A 25427-nucleotide genomic window follows, 5' to 3' on the forward strand; every position below is an offset into this window, starting at 1 on the left:
CAGTTTAAACAGTAGCATCAGATCAGTTTATCGCAGTGTTTGCTATGGTCAGTTTAGATATCAGCATATCAGCTTTCCCCAACAATGTGCTTGAAAGTTAAACAATATCCAGCCCAACCTTCTCTGTAAGTTTTGAGACATTGAAAAATAATTGAAATTAAAAATAACAACACATAAGGGGCCTTGACTTTTTTTTTGACCGGCCCGGACCCCCCCAATACAGTAAAACCTCACATTTTAGAGTGGCCTTTTATTGTGGCCAGCTTAAGGCACACCTGTGTAATAATCATGCTGTCTAATCAGCATCTTGATATGCCACACCTGTGAGGTGGATGGATTATCTCGGCAAAGGAGAAGTGCTCACTAACACAGATTTAGATTTACAGATTATTTTGTGTACATAGAAAAAGTCTTAGATCTTTGAGTTCAGCTCATGAAAAATGGAGGCAAAACCAAGTGTTGCTTTTATAATTGTGTTCAGTATGTATGTATATATATATATATATATATATATGCGCACACACACACACACACACAAAATGTGTGTATATATATATATATAGCACATAAATAGCAAAATGCTGATAGCAAAAAAAAAGTTCACACAAAATGAAAGTGCCACTAGTCCTATATGAACTCAAATTGTACAACAAAAAGTGTATGTATGTATGTATGTATGTATGTATATATATATATATATATATATATATATATATATATATATATATATAGTGAGAGAGAGAGAGAGAGAGAGATTTGGGAGAGTGACAAGCCTTAAAGGGTTAGTTCACCCAAAAATGAAAATTCTGTCATTAATTACTTTACCCTCATGTCGTTCGACACCCGTAAGACCTCCGTTCATCTTCAGAACACAAATGAAGATATTTTAGTTGAAATCTGATGGCTCTGAAAGGCCTCCATTGGCACAATGGCACCGTTCACTATCAAGACCCTTAAAAGGTACTAAAGACGTCGTTACAAAGTCCATCTCACTACAGTGGTTCTAAAATAACTTTATGAATCGGCGAGAATAGTTTTTGTACGCAAAAAAACCCTAAATAATGACTTGCATAGTGATGACGATTTCAAAACAAGGCATCATGAAGCTTCGAAGCGTTATGAATCAGTGAGTCGATTCAGCAGTTTGAATCGCCAAATTTCAGCAGTTTGGCGGTTTGACACGCGATCTGAATCATGATTCGGCTCACTGATTCATAACGCTTCGAAGCTTCATGATGCCTTGTTTTGAAATCGTCATCACTATGCAAGTCGTTATTTAGGGTTTTTTTGCGCACAAAAACTATTCTCGCCGATTCATAGTTATTTTAGAACCACTGTAGTGAGATGGACTTTGTAACGACGTCTTTAGTACCTTTTAAGGGTCTTGAGAGTGTAAAGTGCTATTGTGCCAATGGAGGCCTTTCAGAGCCATCAGATTTCAACTAAAATATCTTCATTTGTGTTCCGAAGATGAACGGAGGTCTTACGGGTGTCGAACAACATGAATTAATGACAGAATTTTCATTTTTGGGTGAACTAACCCTTTAACAATAATGTTGTTCTGAACAGGACTAAAAGAGTCTCTATTATTGTGGCAGTGGTGGAGTTGTGGGAAATATTGGCGTGAATGAGGTTGCATTGAGCCTGTGTTGTCTGGCTGTACCTTCTCTGTGGAGTTCAGCTCGATGGGATTGGCTCGAGTCAAGCTCTCTGGGCGAGAGCAAGGGTGTTGTGTTGTGGCATCAGGTCTCTGCATGTATGTGAAGGTTCTCGAAAGTATGTGAAGGTGTGTTTGAGAGGATATGAGCAAGAAGGCAGCCCACAATGGCAAACTTGTGTGTGCGTGTCAACGTGTGTGCTGTGATCCTGCAGTGCGCCAGGGGCAAGGTGCTGTTGGAACTGGGCCGACTGAAGGCTGCCTCCTGGATCTCTTCCAGACGCACCTCCCAGGGAAGTCAGGTGTGTAGCCCGCGTCCGACACCTTGTTGGGCTTCCCTGCCACGTCTTAAAAAGAGCTCCAGCATGCCGAACTCTAACCCAATCGATAGTGCATGTTAGCGGACGGGCGCGGTGTACGGCTGTGGGCATCTGTGTGTGTTACTCATCCATATTGCCTGAAAAAGAAAAGGGAGTCTGTCTGCACGTCAGCATGCACTCACATGTCACTAACCGAGGCGTATGCATGTGCGATGACATGAGTGTGTTCTATGTGTATGGGATAGCACCTTCATCTAACTCTTTCCCCTTTAGATGAGCCACGTGAGCGCCAACAGCAGCATCCCAACCCCCACGCCCCCCGCTGTGGCCCTGCTCCCTTCTCAAACCCTCAACAACAACAGCCGAAATATCACCGAGCCCAACAATAAAAGCACAGGTACTTCTCGCACCACATTAGCACTGAAAGTACCAGGAAACAGCCATAAAACAGCTATAAATCAGCCTTAAAACAACACTTCCTTATCTGTCGACAGCTAGCGGTGGTGCTTAGAAAGTGCCTCTGTAAACAGTTAAGAGTGCTTGTGATTTGTTTTCTTCTGTTGTTTGAATGGAAATGGTGTGTTCTTAGTCTATTTAAATTAAAGCTGCAGTCACATTTACCGTTATTCAGCGAATTTTCAAAGGCGAAATCCAGTCATGTCATTAGACATCCATGTGTTTGGGAATTTTGGTGAAATATTTCCTCACGCTGTAGAAAGCCGTTTGGTTTGAAAGTGACTTTTTTGTGAGCTGTGATTCATCCATCACTACACTATTAACAATAAAAGATGTAAAACAAATTGAAGTGTCCCAAAAATCACTTTAGCTCATGGGTCACTTGTTGCGGGGTTCAAACTAGTAGTCTGGGAATATTTTCAAAGACTGATATAGTGCAGATAAAAACATAACACTTTTACCAGTTGCTGGAACTGGTACACATCTACAAAGTAGGTACAGTTGACACTGATAAACACAAAATGGCTGGTAATCTGGCAGATATGTACACAACTGGAATGCACAAAACTGCATGGGCCGCCTTTTCAATCATTTCTTAACTTTTGGTTATGTTTCTAATTTTGAATCCTTGCTGATTCAGGTTCAGGTACCAAAATATTAAAGGGTTAGTTTACCCAAAAATGAAAATTCTGTCATTAATTACTCACCCTCATGTCGTTCGACACCCGTAAGACCTCCGTTCATCTTCGGAACACAAATGAAGATATTTTTGTTGAAAGCTGATGGCTGAGAAAGGCTTCAGATAGGCCTCCATTGGCATTCAGTACATTTACACTCCCAAGACCCATAAAAGGCACTTAAAACGTTGTTACAAAGTCCATCTCACCACAGTGGCTCTACAATAATTTTACGATGCGACGACAATAGTTTTTGTGCGCAAAACAAAAATCTAAATAACACCTTTATCCAACTTGTTCTTGTCTTCCGTGTGTGCCTCCACGACGCATGCGCGAGAATATGACGCAGATCCGGCGTTCGGACACATGACCCAGAAGCGATTTGTTTACAAGCAGAGGAAGACGCGCGTATCTAAGCTGTTGAATTCTACATTGATCGTGCTTTAGGTCTCGGCGTAGTTCTCAAAATGGGGTTAGAGTGTGCATTTCATGGATTCCCGAACCCCGGCGCTACGTCATATTCTCGCGCATGCGTCGTGGAGGCACACACGGAAGACAAGAAGAGGTTGAATAAAGTCGTTATTTTGATTTTTTTTGCGCACAAAAACTATTGTCGTCGCATCGTAAAATTATTGTAGAGCCACTGTGGTGAGATGGACTTTGTAACAATGTTTTAATTGCCTTTTATGGGTCTTGTGAGTGTAAATGTACTGAATGCCAATGGAGGCCTATCTGAAGCCTTTCTCAGCCATCAGCTTTCAACAAAAATATCTTCATTTGTGTTCCGAAGATGAACGGAGGTCTTACGGGTGTCGAACGACATGAGGGTGAGTAATTAATGACAGAATTTTCATTTTTGAGTGAACTAACCCTTTAACATGTATTTGAAGAGATATCATTTGCAGTGTAGACCAAACAAATCGACCAATTTCTGACCACAGCAAACAGTACCGTTTGTATAGATTTATACAAACGGTATAGCCTAGATTTAGTCCAATTTATCTGGATATATTGTGTGTCTAGTTCAAACTTACATGACCAATGCATGAGCTACCACCATTATGTCCCTCAGTAAAATAAGAACTCATAATAGTTAAATTTAGTTAATGAAAGTGGATTTAAACATTTTATCCCTCCAGGGACCGAGCCAGGCGTTCGGACAGTGGAGATCACACGGGTAAGATTGTTGGCCTCTGAACGTTTCTGTATATAGTGCTCAGGAGTTTCATTTTTAGTGCACCCTCAACAATGACTTTCTCGCTTTCTCAGGGTCCGACCGACGCTTTGGGTGTCAGTATAGCGGGCGGTAAAGGCAGTCCGCTGGGCGACATCCCCATCTTCATCGCCATGATCCAGGCCAACGGCGTGGCTGCCAAGACACATCGCCTCAAAGTACATCATCCTTGTTTTTTCCGTTCCTTTCTGTTGCTCACTTTCCGCTTTCGTCTTGTATAAATTAGGCTGAAGCCCCATTCACACCGCCAGCGACTTTGTCTCTTTACTGTGAAGACGCTTGTGGGCATTCCTAGTGCTGTCGCTCTATTGCTCTTGGTAGACTGCACGTCTCTGGCCATATCTTTAGAAAATGCAATCACGAGTGTTATATAATACTAAGATATCATTCTAATTTGACTAGGAATTAGGCCCTGTGTCCACCAAAGCATTTTTTTCCTGCGGCTAGAACAAGGAGTTGAGAGTTGAAGAATGTTCAACTTTGGATAAAACGCATCGCTCATCACTGTCACTTTTAACCTAGCCATCCAATCACAGTGAAGGAAGGACGGGACAAATGCAACACCGACCAGCCACCACATTCTGCTTGTGCAACGTCTACATATGACAAAAACAAGCATAAATATAGCTCCAAGCAGCAATACCAGGGCCAAGCACAACAGAAGCAAACAAGGAAGCTAGCAGCAGAGCAACTGAAATAATGAGTCAAGACATTTGAAGCAAAAATGTTAAAACCCCACATTAAAACATTAAGTTGTATAGAGCAAATTTCATATTTTGTTTAATTATAGCACCACCAAGAGGCACAATCCTAAAAAAAAATTTATGTGTCTTTGGGGTGAGCCCATACATGTGTGTGTCGATTTTGGTGAAAATATCTCATTTCGTTTTGGAGTTATAGACATTTATATGGAAAAACACGTAAAAAATGACTGACATCTGACTTTGATTGGATTTTACTACCACTTACTATCAATATTTTGACATTTGGGCATACACAATTAGCTATCGAGCTATGTTACCGAAAGTATCAAAAGTAGTTTTTCCGGTTAATTAAAAATGGCGGGAAAATGACGTCACAGGGTGCAATCGAATTGGCTTGAGCCAAAGAATCAGATGAAAAAGAATTTTGTTTCTAGCCCTTATGGTTCAAAAGATATTAACATGAACATGAGTGCAACTTTCGACAGGTGGTGGCGCTAGAGGGATTGTTTTAGAGACTCCAAAATTGGTGTGGTTAATGTTGGGCCAGACCTCTATCTGTGTGCCAAATTTCATAACTTTCCCGCAAACGGTTCTATGGGCTGCCATAGACTTCAATAGCGGAATAATAATAATAATAAGAAATCTAACGGTTTCAATAGGTGCCTTCGCACCTTCGGTGCTTGGCCCCTAATAACAGAACAAAATCATTTAAAACAAGAGCCAGAGCAAATACTTTGCATTGTATCGACATTTTTGTATAGAAACAATACCGAAACAAACTATCTGGGAAATGAGATGCTAGTAACACTTCCGTGGATATTCCATATCATATTAATCAAAGCGTCTCAGCAGAAAAAAAAACACAGCTAGGCGTTTTCAGTGCCTATATGGTGGACACACAGCCTTAGACTTAAAAGTAACATTCTGCTGTTGGAGAGTGCATTAAATCATTAACTAGATAAACAACCGAATCAACAAATTAAACTCACTCATACTGTCAAAATTGACTAAAACGTCATTCGAATTTGACAAATAATAAATTTTCTTTACCCTAATAGGGGGAAAGAATAATATGAACTGCAGCAGTACTAAACTGCTCACTCCGTCATATAATTAACAACACAAACTACCATGAATCAAACTCCCTAAGAATGCTGACAGTTTCTTTTCCACACATTTTATTATATCCGTGTATGTGATTACAGTCAAATCATATAAAACAGTGAAATCACTCCGGAACTTTGTCCTGTCTTGCCTGCACTCGAGATGGTGATGTGAGCTCCACTTGACAGCCTTCACTCCTATTGGTCGTTGGTCGCAAAATTCTGAACTTTTGTTGCGTGTCTCGCATCGCTTGACCCGCCTACATTCTGTCGCCAACGGTCATGTCGCTGGCGGTGTGAATGGGGCTATACATTGGTTTGGGTGTGAAGGGCACTGCTGGGGATTGGGTTTGTATCCATGTGAATGAATTTGAAGCATTTTTTCCATTAATGTAACTCTCTTAGGTAGGTGACAGGATTGTGAGCATCAATTCTCAGTCTCTGGATGGCTTGACTCACGGAGACGTCGTAAATATACTGAAGAATGCTTACGGCACCATCGTCCTCCAGGTACATGTTTATTTAAAAAAATGTATATTACGATATTTTTCTAAATTATACCGGTTTCGTGGTATATGACGGTATTTCTTTTCCATGACCTGGTGTTAACCACATTTTCTACTGATTGAGAGAGGAAATACTGCAGTAGATTAACTAGAATGTCCTATTTTACTGTCATGACGAGTGAATATTGTAGAAAAATTCCACACTAGAATTAATACAAGTTTACAAGGCCCCACAAAATGATGCTGTGGGGAGACAACAACCAATAAAACACAGACCCGCAACACACTCATTACATACACATCAATATTAAAATATGACCACGGAGAGAGTTTAAGGCACCTTAAGCGTTTAAAAAATCGAACCCTATATAACAACAAACGAGGGAGAAACGCGGAAGAACAGTCTCTGAACAAATGTCAGTTTAACACAGAAAGAATAAAGCAGTTACTTTTTTGCCCATTCTTCTTTGAATTGTCAGTCTATTAACTTACATCATTGTCTTCGGTGTATCAGAATAATCCATCGTGTCATTGCGGTCGTGATCAGACATACGGCTGTAGTGTCAGTGTCCTTGTTTGCACATATATGTCATTTGAAGAATACGTGATGAAATATGTGCGCGTACACAGTGCTGGTTCATGTTTAGAGCACTAGATGATATGAAATATGTCCATAAAAAACTTAAACGCGCTCACTCCGGTCTGTATCTGATCTATGATCCATGTGGTAAGCGTTGTTAATCTCATCGCAGCGATCCGCGCAGAAACCGCTCTCTTGCGCGTTGTTTAATTTCTCCGCTGTACCCTTCACTACAGTGCAACAGTGAAACGGGACCCCTCTCAAACAGTGCAGCGCTGCGCCGTTTCAAACGTTGTTTAAGCGACATACACCGGTAATAATAATCAGGTCCCCGTGTGTGATTGGCTGGTCACACAAGACAGGCAGCGATTGGCTGGAACAAGTGCAATTGGTGGAACCAATGGGGGAGCAGGCTCCTGCAACAGAACACACACAGAGAAAACAAGACACATACGCCTAGAGGGCGTAACACGGTATAATAAAAATTCATATCATAACAAAAATAAACACCGGTGTTCGGTATGAACCGGTATACCGTCTGGCACTTAAGACCATGGCAAACAAATCGACCAATTTCAGGCTAAGAACTTTGGGTCCAAAAACAGACACGGCTGTTTCGGCAGGAGCACGGTCCATTGTACATACGTAACGTGCGTTCTTGCGATACTGTTGGGGTAACTTATTTCAACTAATTTTCTCAAATCTTCAAGATTTTCTTCAAATTATTGCTCTATGACAGTAGTTGACCTGAAAGAGAAAACGTCCTGTAGCAATAGACCTCTATAAAATATTGTGTTTGAAGCAGGGCTTAAAAACGGGAAAAAAATATCAATCGGTTCACTCGTTTTCGTTTTCGTTTTTGCGTTCCTCATTACTGTTCCGAAAACGGTTTGATTTGAAAAAATAACGGTTAATAACGTTATTTTAATTTAGCCTATACTTTAAACAAATATGTATAAATAAAGACTTATTTTCACTCAATAATAATATAACGCATGATAATTAAACTTGAATATTTATTTCACAACATTTTTAAAACCACAACAGAAATACATGCATTAATTACAAAGCATAAACAGCGGGACAAATATTGACCTGTTTTAATGGAGCGGAAAGTGGCCCTCTATATGCCTAATTCTTTTCAGAAGAGTGATAACATTCTTTGTACATAACTTTTTTTTCAACACGACTTGTTTTACAAATTGCATGAATAAAGAATAAATAAACTGGATAAATTGCTCTTTTAATGCACCGTCAACTGCTAATTTCAAAGCAAACACTGCGCAACACGTCCTTGCATCACATAATCAAATTCAGTCAGCTAATAAAGCTTGATCATTTAATGCAATATAACATACCATTTAATACGAAGCATCAACCGTCTATATAGAAACCATTGACCTGTCCTGTATTGGCAATCTGAAAGACTATAGGAAAAATGTTTGATAGATGCTATAGCCTACTTGGATAGGCTTAAACGAAATCCACTTATTTAAACATACGAAAAGAATGTCCTCCAATACCTGCGCTTTCATTGTAGACCTCAGCGGGGAAAGAAATGTACTTGAGGCATGAAAATGCGCGCTCTACACTGACTTGCGTTACCGGTAGATTCATAGATGACTGGTGCGCGGGCATTTCACTCACGCTTGATACGTCAACGTCACATGCTGTAGCTACTAGCCTACTCTATTCATTATTGGTCACTGCCAAATTAAAATATTAAAGAGAACGATAAAATAACGTTATAAACCGGTTAATGGTCATTTCAAATGAACGTTTCTGTTCAGAACGATTCAAATTGATTTTGATTTCGTTTTTGTTCCTCTTAATATTTCGTTCGTTTCCGGTTTTCGTTTTCGTTCCTTGAACCGGTTCAGAGCCCTGGTTTGAAGTTCAGTTTTTGCGGTAGCTCTGTATATTTCAATGGCATCGCTGTTGAAGAGTAATTAACTGATGGATTTACTTATTGTAGAGTTAAAGAATGTTATGCATTGTAATGTTTGAAGCGGATGGCATAATAAATGTCTTGAAGGTCCCATGGCATGTTTTTTAACATTAGAATGAGTTCCCCTAGCCTGTATATGGTCCCCAAGTGGCTAGAAATTTTGATAGGAGTAAACCGAGTTCTGGGTGTCCTGCTCTGCCTTTGAGAAAATGACAGCTCAGACAAGCCGATCTAGAATCTTCCCTGTATGTCGTCATACGGGGAACGGTTACCTCCCCTTCCTCTGCTTTGCCCGCCCAGAGAATTTGGAGAAAATGGATTCAGTTTATCAGTCAATGTCAGCACAGGCTTTACAAACAGACTTTTACCATTTGGATTCGACAGCACCGCCACAAACAGTGAGTAACAGTGTTCATTAATGCCTGATCTGTGATCAGTGATTTCTGATGTGTAGCTTATCATTCAAGTTCACACAGACTTTCTTTCTAAATCTTATCCGTGCATCCGTGAATCAAGCCAGTGACTAAACGATCAACTTCGCATTGTTTCTGTTAGTAGCATCATGAAACAAATCTGTTATTTAAAGTGTGTTAAACTACAGCGAGCGATCAAAGAACACTCTCTTTATAATGTCCGGATCTGTCAATCACGTCACGAGTGTATATGCATACTTGCCCAAATTGCCGTTATAACGAATGACGCTGTTATGCTGCACAACGAAGCTCTTACTGTATTCATATCGACGTCGTGTTTGCTGTTAGTTGTGGTGAAAGCATTTTGTGAGAGAAAACGCACTACAATGACGAGATCACTGCATTCACGCGATCAACAGACTGTCTGTGTACTCAATGCACAAGCCTTTCATGTGATGGGAAAAGATAAAAAAAATAATGCTATAATCAACACTTTGACGATTCGTTCATCTCGACAGCTGTAATGGTTAAAACAAACTTGGTAAAAGTATTCGAGTGTGGTTCCACATGTTACAAAGTTCGTAGAATAAGGAGGAAGAAGACAGGGTCGCGTGACTGGGACCTGTGTTTATTAAATAAAACTTTCTCCGCAATCTTTCTCCAGCTCTCCGTCTCTCTGGTCCACATGCAGTCCGTCTCTCTCTCTCTGGCAGCGCTTGCAGACCTCGTTAAACCACGCCCCCTCCGCCACATAATCTAACACTCATTTCAAATGCAAAGATGTCAGCCAATCACAACAGTGGGCGTTTTCACTGAAGTTTTAGAGCAGACACGCCCCTTGAAACAGAGCATTCAAGCAAGAGGGCAAATATCAAGATAGAAACTATGCCTTTTATTTCTAAATTATGACATTTTGTGATGTAAAAATCATACTAACAATATAAGTACACCTCAGAAAACATAAAATAATTTTAAAAAATCCACGGGACCATAGGACCTTTAAAATGAGCGGCTCATTCATATATCTGTAAGATCTTACCTTCATGCTGTGAAAATACAAACCCGAACACAAGCACAGCGCTGAAAAGGGGCGGGGCTACGTAATGTCTATAGCGCCCCCTTGCGTTACATTGTTAATTCTGCCACATTTCACAACAGGCTGGTTTAAGAAACCTGACTTGATTTGCTAGAAGTGTTTGCATTTACATACTTCTGCTAAAGTTTTTGACGAACTTGTTCAACGAAGTGTCGAGGCTGCCAACCGTGCACCCACAGTTCAAATTAGCTACAGCGTTCTCGCTCGCTGACTAGCTAATGAGGGAACTCGCATTAGGTAATGTGATTTGAAGACTTGCACTTGTTAACAGGATCACGGCAGACAGTCCGTGGGTTGAAGTCGAGCTGCTGGCACTAAACAGACCCTCCGACCCGTCTGGTGTGGTGCGCCATATCCCCCACATTTATTTCAAATGTTTTAGGAGTTGTTTGGTGGGTTTCTACTTAATCCCCTGAAATTTCCCGTAACCCACCACCAGTTTGATAATAGCGCCTTACGTTTGTATATGGAGCTCGTATATGAGAACTGTTAGCATTGTTGGTAGATATCAGAAAAATTGCTTATCTAAGAATACCATGGTATTACCATGGTACTTTTTTGTAAGTGGTGTATTGTAACGTTTTTTGCATGTAGGTGTGGTCTCAGTGATGTGTGTATGCACGCTTGTATTGTGTGCTGTTATTGCTATGCAGAGCCGCTGTGTGTATATGTTCGGTACGGTTATCAGTGTGTGTTAGCGAAGTCTGTGTATCGAAGGACAGTGTGCTGTGTATATGGGTGTGTGTTTGTTTGGACTCGTGGTTGTGTGAGTGGTTGGTGCTGTGTCACTGGGCTGTTATCAGCCGTGTGCAGCTGTGCGGCGGTTGCACGCGGGTTGCCAGATAATCCCAGTTCTTTATGCAAATGTGGCGTTATCTGCGCGGTTCCAGGAGGAATGCACAGCGCTTTTAAACAGGGGAGCCCAGCCTGCAAAGCCCTGATTACAGCAGCTCAGAGAGCAATTATTGTTTAGCGCTCTCTCTCTCGCTCATTCATTCCCTCTTCACTCGTTTAAGAGAGCATACTCTCTCTCTCTCTCTCTCTCTCTCTCTCTCTCTCTCTCTCTCTCTCTCTCTCTCTCTCTCTCTCTCTCTCTCTCTCTGGCTGCTATATGTTTAATTGGACATATGTAATGCCCTATGCTGTTACTCATGTCACAGAAATCAGACAGTTTGGTATTGTTTTGTTGTTGTTTTTTTTAGCATTTTTAGCCCCTGGAAAGTCATTCTGGCTGTGATCAAGTTTAATGTTGCACTCTACTGAAGTTTTTGTCTTTCACAAACTCTCCCACATTGTATCTGTTTTTCTTTTCTTTTTCTTTTTTAATGATTTATTAAATGATTTTAAAATGATTTTTGTTTTGTTCAATTTTATTTTTTACTGTATAGCAATGTGCTATAAAACACCTCACTAGCAACGCAGCATAGCAACGTGCATAGCAACTCCTTTTATCAACACAGCAACATGTGCTAAAGCTTGTTTCCACCACTGAATAAAACCATTTAAAAGATAATTTCGACATTTTATCTATCAATTCTGATTTTTTTTTCTCTCAATACTGACTTTTTTTTCTCACAATTGCACATTTATTTCTCGCAATTCTGACTTTTTTTCTCAAAATTCAAACTTTTTTTCCTCACAATTCTGACTTTTCTCATAAGTCAGAATTGCATGAAAAATTATGAATAAAGTCAGAATTGCATGAAAAATGTTCTCATAATTTTTCATGCTACTCTGAGTTTTCTTGCAACTGCGAGTTTGTCTTTTATATAAACTATCTTTTTTCTCTCAATTCTGACTTTTTTCTCTCACAATTTACTTTTTTCTCGCAATTATGACTTTATCACAATTATGACTTTTCTTGCCATTACAAAAAATTTTATATTTTTTTTCCTGAGTTCATATTTTTTTCTCGTAATTCTGACTTTTTCCTTCAATTGCGAGTTTATCTCTCACAATTCAGACTTTTTTCTCGCAATTAAAACTTTTGTGATTGCACATTTTTATATAAATTTTTTTTTCCTTGCATATCTCGCAATTCTCACTTGTTTCTCACAATTCTCACTGTTTTTTCTCACAATTACAAATGTTTATATAATTTTTTTCTTTCAATTCAAATTTTTTTCTTGTGATTCAAAATTTTTTCCTTGCAATTCTGACTTTTCTTGCAGTTTATATCTCGTAATTCTCAAATTTTTCTCACAATTCTCACCTTTTTTTAAAACAACTTCTCACTTGTTTCTCACAATTCTCACTTTTTTCTTGCAATTGCAAATGTTTATATAATTTTTTTTCTTTAAATTCAAAATTTTTTCTTGTAATTCTGACTTTTTTCCTCGCAATTCTAACTTTTCTTGCAGTTTATATCTCGCAATTATCACTTATCACTTTTTTTAAAACAAATTCTCACTTGTTTCTCACAATTCTGACTTTTTTCTTGTAATTCAAAATTTGTCCTCGCTATTCTGACTGTTTAATCTGGCAAAAGTCATGCAAATTCACAATTGCAAGAAAAATCATCGGAATTGTGAGATTAAAAAGTCACAATTACCTTTTTTATTTTTTATTCAGTGGCGGAAACAAGCTTCCATAAAAAAACTACTCCAAACCCGCTAGCAACAGCATTGCAAAACTTTAGCAGTGGCATAGCAGAGTGGCAAATACTAGAACCCTCAGCACTCACACATTGCAATGCCATGTCATCTTAAAATACCTAAGAAAACCCAGCAACTGCATAGCAATGTGTTGAAAACCCCTCACACCTCCTAGAAACCCCAGCAACAACATGGCAACACCTTAGCAGTGGCTTAGCATAGTAGTAAATACTACTTAGAACACTCGATAATCGCATTGCATTGCAGTGCCATAGCATCTACTCTGAACACCCTAGCAACACCTTAGCAGTGTCATAGCAACGTGCTAGAACTCGTTAGAAACCCTAGCAACTGCTTAGCAACACCCTAGCAAGCACCCAAGCAGTTTTTAATGGACAATAACTACTCGATCTTTCTTTTTTCTCACTCTCTTGCTTTCTTTTCCTGCTTTTTTTTGTTGTCTTTAATCACTCGGTTTTCCTCGTTCTCTCTTTTTTCTCATCTTTTTTTTCTTGATTCCTCTTTTATTTTCTCACTTCTTTTCTTTCCTTTTTTCCTGCTCTTTTTTTCTCGCTTTATATTTTATTACATATTTTTTCGTGCTCTTTTTCCCTTTTTTCTCACTCTTTTTTTCCTCCCATCTTTTCTTGCTCTCGTTTATCACTTTTCCTTTCTTTCTTTCTCTTTCTTTCACTCTTCTTTGGCTTTTTCCTTCTTTTTAATTTCTTTCTTTCTCTTTCTTTTTACCTTTTCTTTTTCTTTCTGTCTTTCTTTTTGCTTTTCCCCTCTTTCTTTCTTTCTTTCTGTCTTTCTCTGTCTCTCTTTCTTTCTGTCAGTAGGTGTAGGTGAGATAGCGACTGTGATGACTTGGGAGTGTTTCACTGCTGTTGTTGACTCGTTCATTAATTAGCTTTTGTTTATTGTTGTGTATTTTACTTTTAATTGCCTCACTGTTAATTAAATATGCAAATTAATATACCACTGCCCTCATAGCCAGCCCAGAGTTTAATAGAAGAGGAAAATGTAAATTAAACGGGACAGAAAAAGGCATTTTTGATTCTGGTGAAGGAGACAGAGGTTTGATGAACAGCGCCCAAGCGATCATTCGCCGACAGTCGCCAAGAAAAACATTAAAGGACTGTTAGGATGCATTTCAGTGCCAAACACACACACACACACAACATAGAAAGCAGTTTTCTGTTATCTACAGGCAGACAGTCATTTGTGAAAACATGCGTCTGAATGGAGGAAAACCTCCAGTGGGTTTGAAGACATTGTCATTAATTTAATTTTAATGTTTGACGTGTCCGTCTGTGATTGACAGGTGGTGGCTGACACCAACATCAGTGCCATAGCCAGTCAGGTGGAGAGTCTGTCCAGTAGCTCCACCCTCAGCACCAACCCAGAGGTCCGGCCGGTGGAACCAGAGTGAGTGACATCACCGTTCATTAGTCACATGGCAACGGGACTCTCACTTCTTGTTTGACCTTAAACATCGTGTTACTCTCAGTTGATTTTGTTCTGTGTTTGTGTGATATTAACAGGACACCCAAGCCAAAGACCATCACTCTAGAGAAGGGCTCAGAGGGGCTGGGCTTCAGTATCGTTGGCGGATTTGGGAGTCCACATGGAGATCTTCCCATCTATGTTAAAACGGTCTTCAGCAAGGTAATTCCTCTAGGTTCATCAAGTACTGTCTTCATTTAGATATAACACTATAGCACTTGGACTCCTGACATCGGCCACTAGATTAGGAATTCACATCAGAGCCATGGCCTAGTGGGAAACGCATGTGCTCTGATAAACTGAGACGTGTTTTTCTCAAATGGGCAACGCAACTTTAAATCCAGCTCGCAACATCCCATCCTTTCTCATCATTTTCTAATTATATACTAAATAGGATTTTTAATAGTTTTGGCCAATTAAGTTTATTTTTAAGGACCATCTTCACTTGAATTCGCGGAATAAAACATTGGTGTTGTTTTTTATTTTTAGTATTTTTTTTAAAACTATTAATGTATTATTTTACGTATATATTATGAGGTTTTATATATATATATATTTATATATATATATATATATATATATATATATATATATATATATATATATTTATATATATTTATATATATATATATATATATATATATTTATATATTTATATATATATTTATATATATATATATATATATATATATATATATATATATATATATATATATATATATATTTATATATATATATATATATATTTATATATTTATATATATATATATTTATATATTTATATATATATATATATATATATTTATATATTTATATATATATATATTTATATATTTATATATTTATATATATATATATATATATATATATATATATATATATATATATATATATATATATATATATATTTATATATATATATATATATATATATATTTATATATATATATATATATATATATATTTATATATATATATATATATATATATATATATATATATATATATATATATATGAAGGAATAAAGCTGAAATAAAACAAATATAAATATTAGATGAAAAGCTTAAAATGAACATTTGAAATAATTCCTTGAAGTACTAAAATTACTAAAGCTCAAGAAAAAATAAATGTCAGTTAAATAGCAATAAAAAAACTAATACAAATTACAAAAGCACACAACAAAATATTAAATATATAATATAATAGTGTATAAAAGAAACTATACACCAGTGTTCTTTTAGTATTAATTTAAGCAATATACATTAAGTAATATTGCATTTTTTATAACAGGCTGTTCAAATAAAAACATTTGCAGAAACTTGCATACTTTTCTTAAATATGTTCAGAACCCTGCATGCATAATGTCTGTCCAATATGAAAAGGTGAGTGTTGTGCTGACTGTACTGCTCTGTTTGCGCTGTGGCCAGCAGGGAGCAGCACAGAGCTCTGTTTCACACAAACATACCCAGAGATGAGACACTTCATATTCTCCTAGAAACAAGGCATGTTTTGTGTTTACAGGATGTGATTTTTCTGATGACTCTACCAACCTCTCTGGAGGTCTGTGAATGTCCTGCAGGGGTCCTTGGAAATATAAAACATTGCATATTCTTTCATATACACACACCGGTCAGGCATAACATTATGACCACTGACAGGTGAAGTGCATAACACTGATTATCTCTCATCATGGCACCTGTTAGTGGGTGGGGGTTTATTAGGCAGCAAGTGAACAATTTGTCCTCAAAGTTGATGTGTTGGAAGCAAAAATGGGCAAGCGTAAGGATTTTAGCGAGTTTGACAAGAGCCAAATTGTGATGGCTAGACGATGGGTCAGAGCATCTCCAAAACTGCAGCTCTTGTGGGGTGTTCCCGGTCTGCAGTGGTCAGTGTCTATCAAAAGTGCTCCAAGGAAGGACCAGTGGAGAACCGGCGTCAGGCTCATGGGCGGCCAAGGCTCATTGATGCACGTGGAGAGCGAAGGCTGGCCCGTGTGGTCCAATCAAACAGACGAGTTACTGGAGCTCAAATTGCTCAAGAAGTTAATGCTGTTCTGATAGAAAGGTGTCAGAATGGGGCCAGTCAGGGTGCCCATGCTGACCCCTGTCCACCGCCGAAAGTGCCTACAGTGGCACATGAGCATCAGAACTGGACCACGGAGCAATGGAGAAGGTGGCCTGGTCTGAGGAATCATGTTTTCTTTTACATCACGTGGATGGCCGTGTGTGTGTGTCGCTTACTTGGGGAACACATGGCACGAGAATGCACTTTGGGAAGAAGGCAAGCCAGCGGAGGCAGTGATGCTTTGGGCAATGTTCTGCTGGGAAACCTTGGGTCCTGCCATCCGTGTGGATGTTACTTTGACACGTACCACCTACCTAAGCATTATTGCAGACCATGCACACCCTTTCATGAAACTGTATTCCCAGGTGGCTCTTTCAGCATATAATGCGCCTGCCACAAAGCAAAAATGGTTCAGGAATGGTTTGAGGAGCACAAAAACGAGTTTGAGGTGTTGACTTGGCCTCCAAATTCCCCAGATCTCAATACAATCCAGCATCTGTGGGATGTGCTGAGCAAACAAGTCCGATCTATGGAGACCTCACCTCGCAACTTACAGGACTTAAAGGATCTGCTGCTAACATCTTGGTTTCAGATACTACATCAGGGGTCTAGTGGAGTCCATGTCTTGACGGGTCAGGGCTGTTTTGGCAGCAAAAGCGGGACCAACACAAATATGTATATATGTGTATATATATGATGATGAATGATCTGTTAAGAATTATCGAAAGTAATAATGGTCAATTGTGGTCATTTAATAATCCTGTCCTCCTCCTACCTGCAGGGGGCAGCGGCGGTGGACGGGCGTCTGAAGCGTGGAGACCAGCTGCTGTCGGTAAACGGAGAGAGTCTGGAGGGCGTCACGCACGAGCAGGCCGTGGCCATACTGAAGAAGCAGCGCGGAAGCGTCACACTCTCTGTGCTCTCCTAACAAACACACTAAGGACTACATCTACTGAAAAACACACACATTCCATTCACACATCTTAAAGAGACTCTGCATCAGCCGTTTTTCGGCCACTTTACTTCCTGATATGGAGACTGTTTGCACTTGATCGTTTAAACTGCGCCTGTTACTGTTTGTGCACCTGGTGTCGAAATCAATTAGACAAATACTCTTAAAGGGAAATTATTGTATAGTCTTTGTCTTAGTCAGCGAATGTAGCGAATGTGAGGGGTGAATTATGAGGCGATATTACAGATGATTATTTTGATGAAATGAGTGCTGGTAACTCAAGATCAGGAGGGGAAATGATGCTAGAAGACACACTAACACACACTCTTTATTAGTAATTATCATTTCAGTGCATACGACAACTTCCAGTGTGGTCGTCCTGATTTTGTTTCGTGTACTTAAAACACACACATACTTGACAAACCCGCCTTATTTTCAAGAAATCCGATTTTTCCAATAAATGTAGATGAATTTATGGACGAGCGTTAATAAGGGACGATAGACGTGCCTTGGAACAGGCAGATCAGACTGTGCTGGGATGTTTTGTTTAGCTAGTATTAGATATTAGGATCATTTCAATCGAATTATTTACATGGCAGGGTAGTTTTGTGAATATTTCAAACTCTTATGTATTTTGTGAATAGTTCCAAACTCGTATGACTGACTTCTGTGCAGCTTAAAATGAGATATTTTGCAGAATGTTCACGCTGCTCTTTGCCATACAGTGAAAGTGAATGGGGACTGGAAGTTTTGACAAAAAATAACCATTAAATGTTGTTCACATGACTCGTGCGCTACAGTTCAACTCTTCGGAAGTCGTTCGCTAGCTTTGTGGGAGGAATAGACCGAAATTGTAATTAGTTTTTCAATTAAAATATTCCGAATTTCAGACAAAACGTTGTTTTTCACTTATAATCTTCCCTGATATTAACATTTCAGACAGTTCTTCACACAAAGCTATATGGCTTCAGTCGTCTTAAAATGTTTGTCCTTTTTGGAGCGCGACTGTCCCAGTCCCCATTCACTTTCATTGTATGGAAAAAAGCAGCATTAGCATTCTACAAAATAGGTCCTTTTAGGTTCCACAGAAGGGTTTGGAATGACATAAATAATGACCATTTTAATTTTTGGGAGAACTAGTCCACTGTATTATGTTGCTGTTGTGTATCGAGATTTCAAAAATGACAGAAAACCTTATGAATAACATAGTTTTTTATTACGTTTTTGTAATTCCATTTGTAATTCAATTGCACATGTTTGTCATTTCATTGTAAATATGTAATTTATTTCCTTTTTAGGGTGTTTTTGCATCACTTTTGTCTTCATGAAGATGTCTCGCATATCCTAGTTCGACACCGTGTGTGTCTGTGTGTCACAATATGAGGATATCCTGTGTCAGTCTCTGTCCTAGAGGAAGTGTAGCAGGCTCTTGAGAGACTATCAGGCCTTTCCAGGTTGTAGACGGCGTATGGAAGCCTCGTCCAGACCGTCTCCTCCACTAGGATTTCGTAAGCACATCCTCATACTATGCCTCTTGAATTCTCGTGCCATGTGGACGGTGTGTTCTGAACTGTCCAGCGCCAAGTCCCTTTAATAAGATTGCCTGTCTTCCCCTTTATCCTTCAAGAAAATGCAACACCCCAGTCTGCTACCTTCCACTAGATCTTTACATTTGGGCTGTTAAACACAAAAACCGGCTTGAATCATATCGATTCTTCAACTCACACTCGGATGACTAAGCGGTCGAGGTTAACGCTGTAGTAACACCTTTATATCAGCCATTTTCTGTCAGTGTAATGTTTAAGTCCAAAGAAACCTTTTAGTTAAATTCATACATTAGATACAGATCTAAGCCTGAAATAAAGCTGATTTATTAACATTTACAAAACGAACAAGTGGTCGTTATGTTCTGTGACTTTATTTTGGACAAGTAGAATTTATCTAAAGTGTCAGAAAATAAAATTATTTTCATTTTAAGCATCTTTTGACTTCTGAATTCTGACATCTGTGTGTGGGGGAAATTAAATCTTTTTTTTTTTTTTTTTGAATTTTTTATGCACAAAAAAAAAACACCAGCCATTTCTGCATTAGTTTACACAACGATTTAAACTTTAGGATTCGGTACGATTTTTTCTTTGAAATAAATGAATTTTAACTGAATGAGGATGCATTAAATTGACGTATAATGTTACAAAAGATTTCTATTTCAAATAAATGCTGTGTCATTGTTTTCCATAAATTTTGTCTTGATCAGAAAATCTGCATTTCTGAAGGATGTGACACTGAAGACTGGATAAATAACGCTGAAAATTCAGCTTCGCATCACAGGAATGAATTACATTTTCAAATATATTTAAATGGTAAATTAAACTGTAACAATATTTCACAATATTACATTTTTACTGTATTTTTTATCAAATAAATGCAGCCTTGGTGAGCACAAGACACTAACTTAAAATCATTAAAATTCCTACCCTCCAAATACTTGAATAGTAGAGTATATTGATTTTTTTCTTAAAGAGGTTTGCTCAACAAATATCTGTAAGATACTGAATGTCTTATATTATATAATGTTCAAAATTATTACATGAACAAATGCCCTTTAGAATGAACTCCAGTTAATGTATAGTGGATTAAAAAAAAATCACTGCTAAACTTTCGTACAAGAAAGAGCTGTGTCAGCTATTAAAATGATAACTTATTACAACAGAACATAAGGTTAGCATGGCCTGCTGACTCTGTTAATTGTGGAAATTTCCTTTAAATTACATGGCGGTCACTTTTTCGTCCGTTTGATGAACGATCACATTCTCATATGTGTCGTCGCTGCTCCTGAAAAACAAGTGTCAATTCCAATGTTTAATAGCATTTTAAAGGGAGTGTACAGTATTAATTTTTTTCATTAACATTAAATTAAACATAAAACATCAGATGAGGTGTTTATTCAAGTTGAGCGTGATTCCAGGCCATATAATTGATTCTCATGAGCTGTATCAGTAATGATAGTATATCTTTTTATAGTATTGAATCACTCTGAGCTTTATAACAGCTGTATTTATTGAAGTATTATTACCTGACTGCGTCAAGACTGGTTTCACGGGGTGATGATCCATTAGTCATGGCGTACTCATTGGCTTCGACTGCTTCGGATTTGCTATTTTAAAAAAAAATGGATTAAAATGCTGTGTTTACACATACTAGATTTGGGAAACCAGTTGCTAAATAGTGTATTATGTGAACTATATAGATAAATAGTCTAAAAATGTTGAATAACTTCATAATAACTTTAATTTAAAACATATTATTGAAGAAAAATTAAGAATGTACATTAAGCACTTAAATAAATAAAATAAACATCCCATTGCACAAGAGGAAAAGGGTTCTTTAGATCATTCAAATGCTCTTCACACTAAGCTATGGTTCTTTTAAAGTGTGAAGGTTCTTTGGGGAACCCAAAATGGTTCTTCTATCTATTGTATTGCTAGCAAAACTTATTTTGGAATCTTTATTTTTAACAGTGATATTCCATCAGCCTACTTAAACAAATAGTTCACCTAACAACATACTATTTTTTTAAGGGTTTTTTTTTTTTTTTGGACCCAGATGACGACCATTTTATGGCCGTTTTTCAAAAAAGCTAGCCATAAAGTCAATACAAAGTCATACAGGTTTGGAACGACATGAAGGTGAATAAATGATGACAGGATTGTCATTTTTAGGTGAACACTGTACCCTTAATATTACAAATGCTGCTGGTTTCAGTGTGGAGTTGAATTAGATGCAACGGTTTACCTTGGAGTTTCACACCAGGCTTTGTTTACAAGGAAGGTGATGAAGATAAGAAAGAGGAACACCGCGACTGCAATGATTCCAGTAAGCCAGTTGGGCAGAGCTTGCGCTGCTGCCTCTAAAAGAGACACATGATAAAACGGTACGTTAGAATACCTAAAACTCACTTTAAATGCTTGGTGATGCTGTTTTCGAACTTTCTAGATTTCCCTCCCCGAAAAAGAAGTGAAGGCTGTACCTGCTTGAGCTGCAACTAGTCCCAGTGTGAGCAGAAGCCAGTGAAGCACAGCGACTGGTTTTCCCATGTTTATTCCTCTTTAGATGCACACAAATGTGTTGAAATGTGAAATGGACCTGCTTTACTCTAACCAGGAAAGAGCGATCTGAAATTCAGTGGAAGAAAACGACAACACCCAGTGGTCTATACAGGTCGAGTCAATCATTTACCCACTGCATCGCAGAGGAATAACAGAGATGTGACGGGTACATCTGATTCAACTGTTATCACAGTCATATCAACTACATAAACATTCATGGCTTTCATAAATACTGCTGTTTTGTTCTCAAGGAGTTGTTAATCCAGTGGAGGAAGTCCTATCCCACAGTGCAGATTTAAGAAATGAAGACGCTCCATAAGCCGCTAATGTGAGTCTTTAGATTTCAGAGATTATGGAATTTGTCTGGTTAGCATTCCATGGTTTTCAATTAGTAACAGATCATTGAAGGGCTGTTTGACACATTAAACCCACCAGTGCCACTTTGCTCCTGTGGAAGTTACAGTTTAGCTAGAGTAAGCAAAGCTTTGTAATCGTGTTTTGACCGCTTCGGGTGTCTATTAATTTAATAATTTAGAGTCCGGAGTCAATTATTCCACATTTAGCCTAACACAACTGATTGATAATGTGTTTATCTCAGGACATTTGTAGGTTTTCATCCCTGAGAAGTGTTCCTGCAATGTGAACGGAGGATGGCACACGCCAAGGTCATTGGTTTGGTTCTCGGAAATTAGAAATGAACTGATAAAATGCATACCTTGACTTTAATGTAAGTAAATTCACATGTATAAATTTAAGTATTACTGTAAACTCTTAAAAATGTAGGGGTTTTTTTGCATCTATAGCAACATCCATTCCACAAAAGGTTCTTTATAGTGGAAAAAGGTTCTTTAGATTTAAAAATAATAATAATTCTTCACACTAAGAAAAATGGTTTTCACTGAAAGGTGAAGAAACCAAAAACTTTTCTTCCATGGCATTTCTGCGAAAATCCAGATAACGGTATTGTTTTCAATAAACTTGCACTTTGCAACCCATTTTCAAAAGTTTGCATTTTTAGGCCCCCAAAAAGTTGAACCAAGTGCAAATAGCGTGCCTTGTTGGCAGGTGCTATTCACATTAGCTCCGCCTAACAATGCCTGGACGGGGAAAACAAGAAAAATAACAAGCATATATCAACGTTTTTAGTGGCGTAGTCAGTAAAGCATAAGGCTTAAAGATCTAGGTTTTGCCGCGATCGACCCGGGTTCGAATCCGCCTTTTGCAGAGCTCGCTCTTCTCTTTTTTCCTACCACATATCACATCGGAAAGGCATTTATTTTCAATAAAAATTAAGAAAATGTTCTAAAAATGTAAATAAAGTGCCTAAAGAAATGCTTAATAATAATAAAAGCATTTATGGGTTAGGGGTAGGTATAGGCAGGGCTTTTATTGTCCCATTAAGGCGGCATCAATTGAAATAATTGTAATAAATATAATCATTTACACTGTTATTATTGCATCCTGTTTATGTACAACAATACTGAAGTGCAAATAGTATGTATCTGTCAAAATAAATAAAGTATAAGTAGCATCTAATTACTATTTACACATATTGCAAAGATCTACATTGCGTAAATAGAATATATCACTATTTTCACTTAGTATGCTATTTCACTTAGTAAATGGCATCTACAGCTATTTGCACTTAGTTTAAATATCTGTCGCTAAGGAAATGTTATTTCTACTTAGTGCAAATAGCCGCTGCCAAAAAAAACATGCATAAAAATGTTCCGTTTTTAGTTGACAATGGTGTTGTGTGAACAGCCTCTTGGTTTCTGGAGAAACACTGTCCACTCTAACCGTAATTAAACACACCTGAACCTACTAATCGAGGTCTTGGGGATTACTTCTAGGCAGGTGACCACCCGTCCCACATTTTGCTGGACATTCCCAAAATTTGGAGCTTTATTGTCCCGCAAGACGTAATTTCAATTATGTGAAAGTGAGGCATACTTGGAATGTGCATACTTTGTTCTCTGCATTTAACCCATCCAAGTGCACACATAGTAGTGAACACACACACACACAGTGAATAAACACCCAGAGCGGTTGGGGGTTCGGTGCTTTGCTCCAAGGGTCTCACCTCAGTCATGGTATATAGGGTGTCACTCCCCCCACCGCAACCTTCGGGTTACAAGTCCGACTCTCTAACCATTAGGCCACGACTGCCCCTGTCTGTATAATTTTTTTTCTTCCCTGAAATTACAATACCACAATCAGAATAAGATAGTAAAAATGCGACTGGCATTTACAAATGCATTTGCGCAGTCACTAATGACGATTGGACGGAGCAAAGGAATCAGTGAAAACCTTGTCAAAAGTCATTAAATATAGCTACACCAACCAGGAGTTCATCTACACAATAAGAGCATCCTGATTAAACATGGCAGATCCAACAAAATTCAAGTTCAAGATGCACTGAATCCAGTAAAAAGCACATTTAATTTTAGCATATAGCCTAATAAAGAAAATAAAGGCTTTTTTTTTACCTACGAGTCTGTTACTGACAGAATAGGTCCTGTAATTTCCAAAGAAAATTAATATTTAGTATAATAGTAGCAAATGTATATCTATCACACGTGTCCCGCAAACTCACATCTATGTCCTGCAACACAGCATAAACCGGGTGGCCATATTTCTGACACTGCCGGAAGTTTGTCGGAGGCCAAGGTTTATCGCAAAGGCAATTAATTGGCTGTCGGTGAACAAGTCACACTAATGCCGAGTTCACACTGCCCGATTTTAGCCCCGATTTTGACTCGCCGACAGGTTTTGCGAAATCGCAGACAAATGCTCGAAATCATAGGCAAATCAGTGCTCGTGCATGTGAGTGACAATCACGCAGTGTGAATTATCAAAGACACGATCAGAGAGACTCGCCGACGAGTCTCAGACGCCGTGAGATATTTGGCATGTTAAATATCTGGACTTGTCGGTGATTCAAACTCCTGCTGTGTGATATGTGTTCTGACCATAGACTGTAAAAAAATATGGACGTAGTTGTCACAGTTGTCATGAACGGCAAAATTAGCCGTGTAGGCCAAAAACACAATTTGTCCCAGTCTGTAAACATGTGTTTTTCTGCTGTAAAGTTGGGCATTTTAACATGGAGCTCAATGAGATTCTGCTCCCTTCTGGAGCCTGTCCCTAGTGGCCAGTCGATGTATTGCAGTTTAATTCGCTTCCGTATTGGCTTCAAGAGAAACTGCGGGAGGTTGCCACTTGGTTCTGACTGAAAAATACATCGGTGATGACCGACAGCCGTTGAGAGAGCAAGATACAGGGCAGCGGGAGGTTCGGGGAGGAGTTACAGACCATAATATCAGTATTTTAATAGATATATTTACAATTCTATCAAACAGAAACAAAGCACAAACATTTGCTTGACCAGCCCCAACAGCAGCACGGTGCAAAATGATTTATTTACCTCCAACTCTCTACCGTTGCTCCCTGTGTCTCCAACCATTTCCTTAACCATACTCTTTTTTTTCTTTTCGCTGCCAATCAGCG

At 38.4% G+C, this 25427-nt stretch overlaps 2 protein-coding genes across 2 annotated transcripts in view; one reads left to right on the forward strand and one right to left on the reverse strand.

Annotated features, from left to right (window-relative positions):
* Positions 1-19793, forward strand: part of patj (PATJ crumbs cell polarity complex component) — a 168624-nt gene extending 148831 nt beyond the window's left edge. The window contains exons 42-49 of the mRNA XM_079808025.1: positions 1873-1959; positions 2251-2374; positions 4250-4287; positions 4380-4502; positions 6557-6661; positions 14613-14716; positions 14833-14956; positions 17641-19793. Coding sequence (XP_079664151.1) covers positions 1873-1959; positions 2251-2374; positions 4250-4287; positions 4380-4502; positions 6557-6661; positions 14613-14716; positions 14833-14956; positions 17641-17787 — 852 coding nt within the window. The 3' untranslated portion in view covers positions 17788-19793. The remainder of the gene's footprint in view (positions 1-1872; positions 1960-2250; positions 2375-4249; positions 4288-4379; positions 4503-6556; positions 6662-14612; positions 14717-14832; positions 14957-17640) is intronic.
* Positions 19010-21993, reverse strand: pdzk1ip1 (PDZK1 interacting protein 1). The gene is made up of 4 exons (XM_079808045.1): positions 21839-21993; positions 21604-21718; positions 20885-20965; positions 19010-20643 (listed from the first exon to the last, which is right to left on the reverse strand). Exons 1-4 carry the CDS (start codon positions 21903-21905, stop codon positions 20577-20579), a joined length of 330 nt encoding a protein of 109 aa, XP_079664171.1. The 5' UTR covers positions 21906-21993; the 3' UTR covers positions 19010-20576.
* Between the last annotated feature and the right edge of the window lie 3434 nt (positions 21994-25427).

Source organism: Gobio gobio (assembly GCF_949357685.1).
Source record: "Gobio gobio genome assembly, chromosome: 24".
Classification (NCBI taxonomy): domain Eukaryota; kingdom Metazoa; phylum Chordata; class Actinopteri; order Cypriniformes; family Gobionidae; genus Gobio; species Gobio gobio.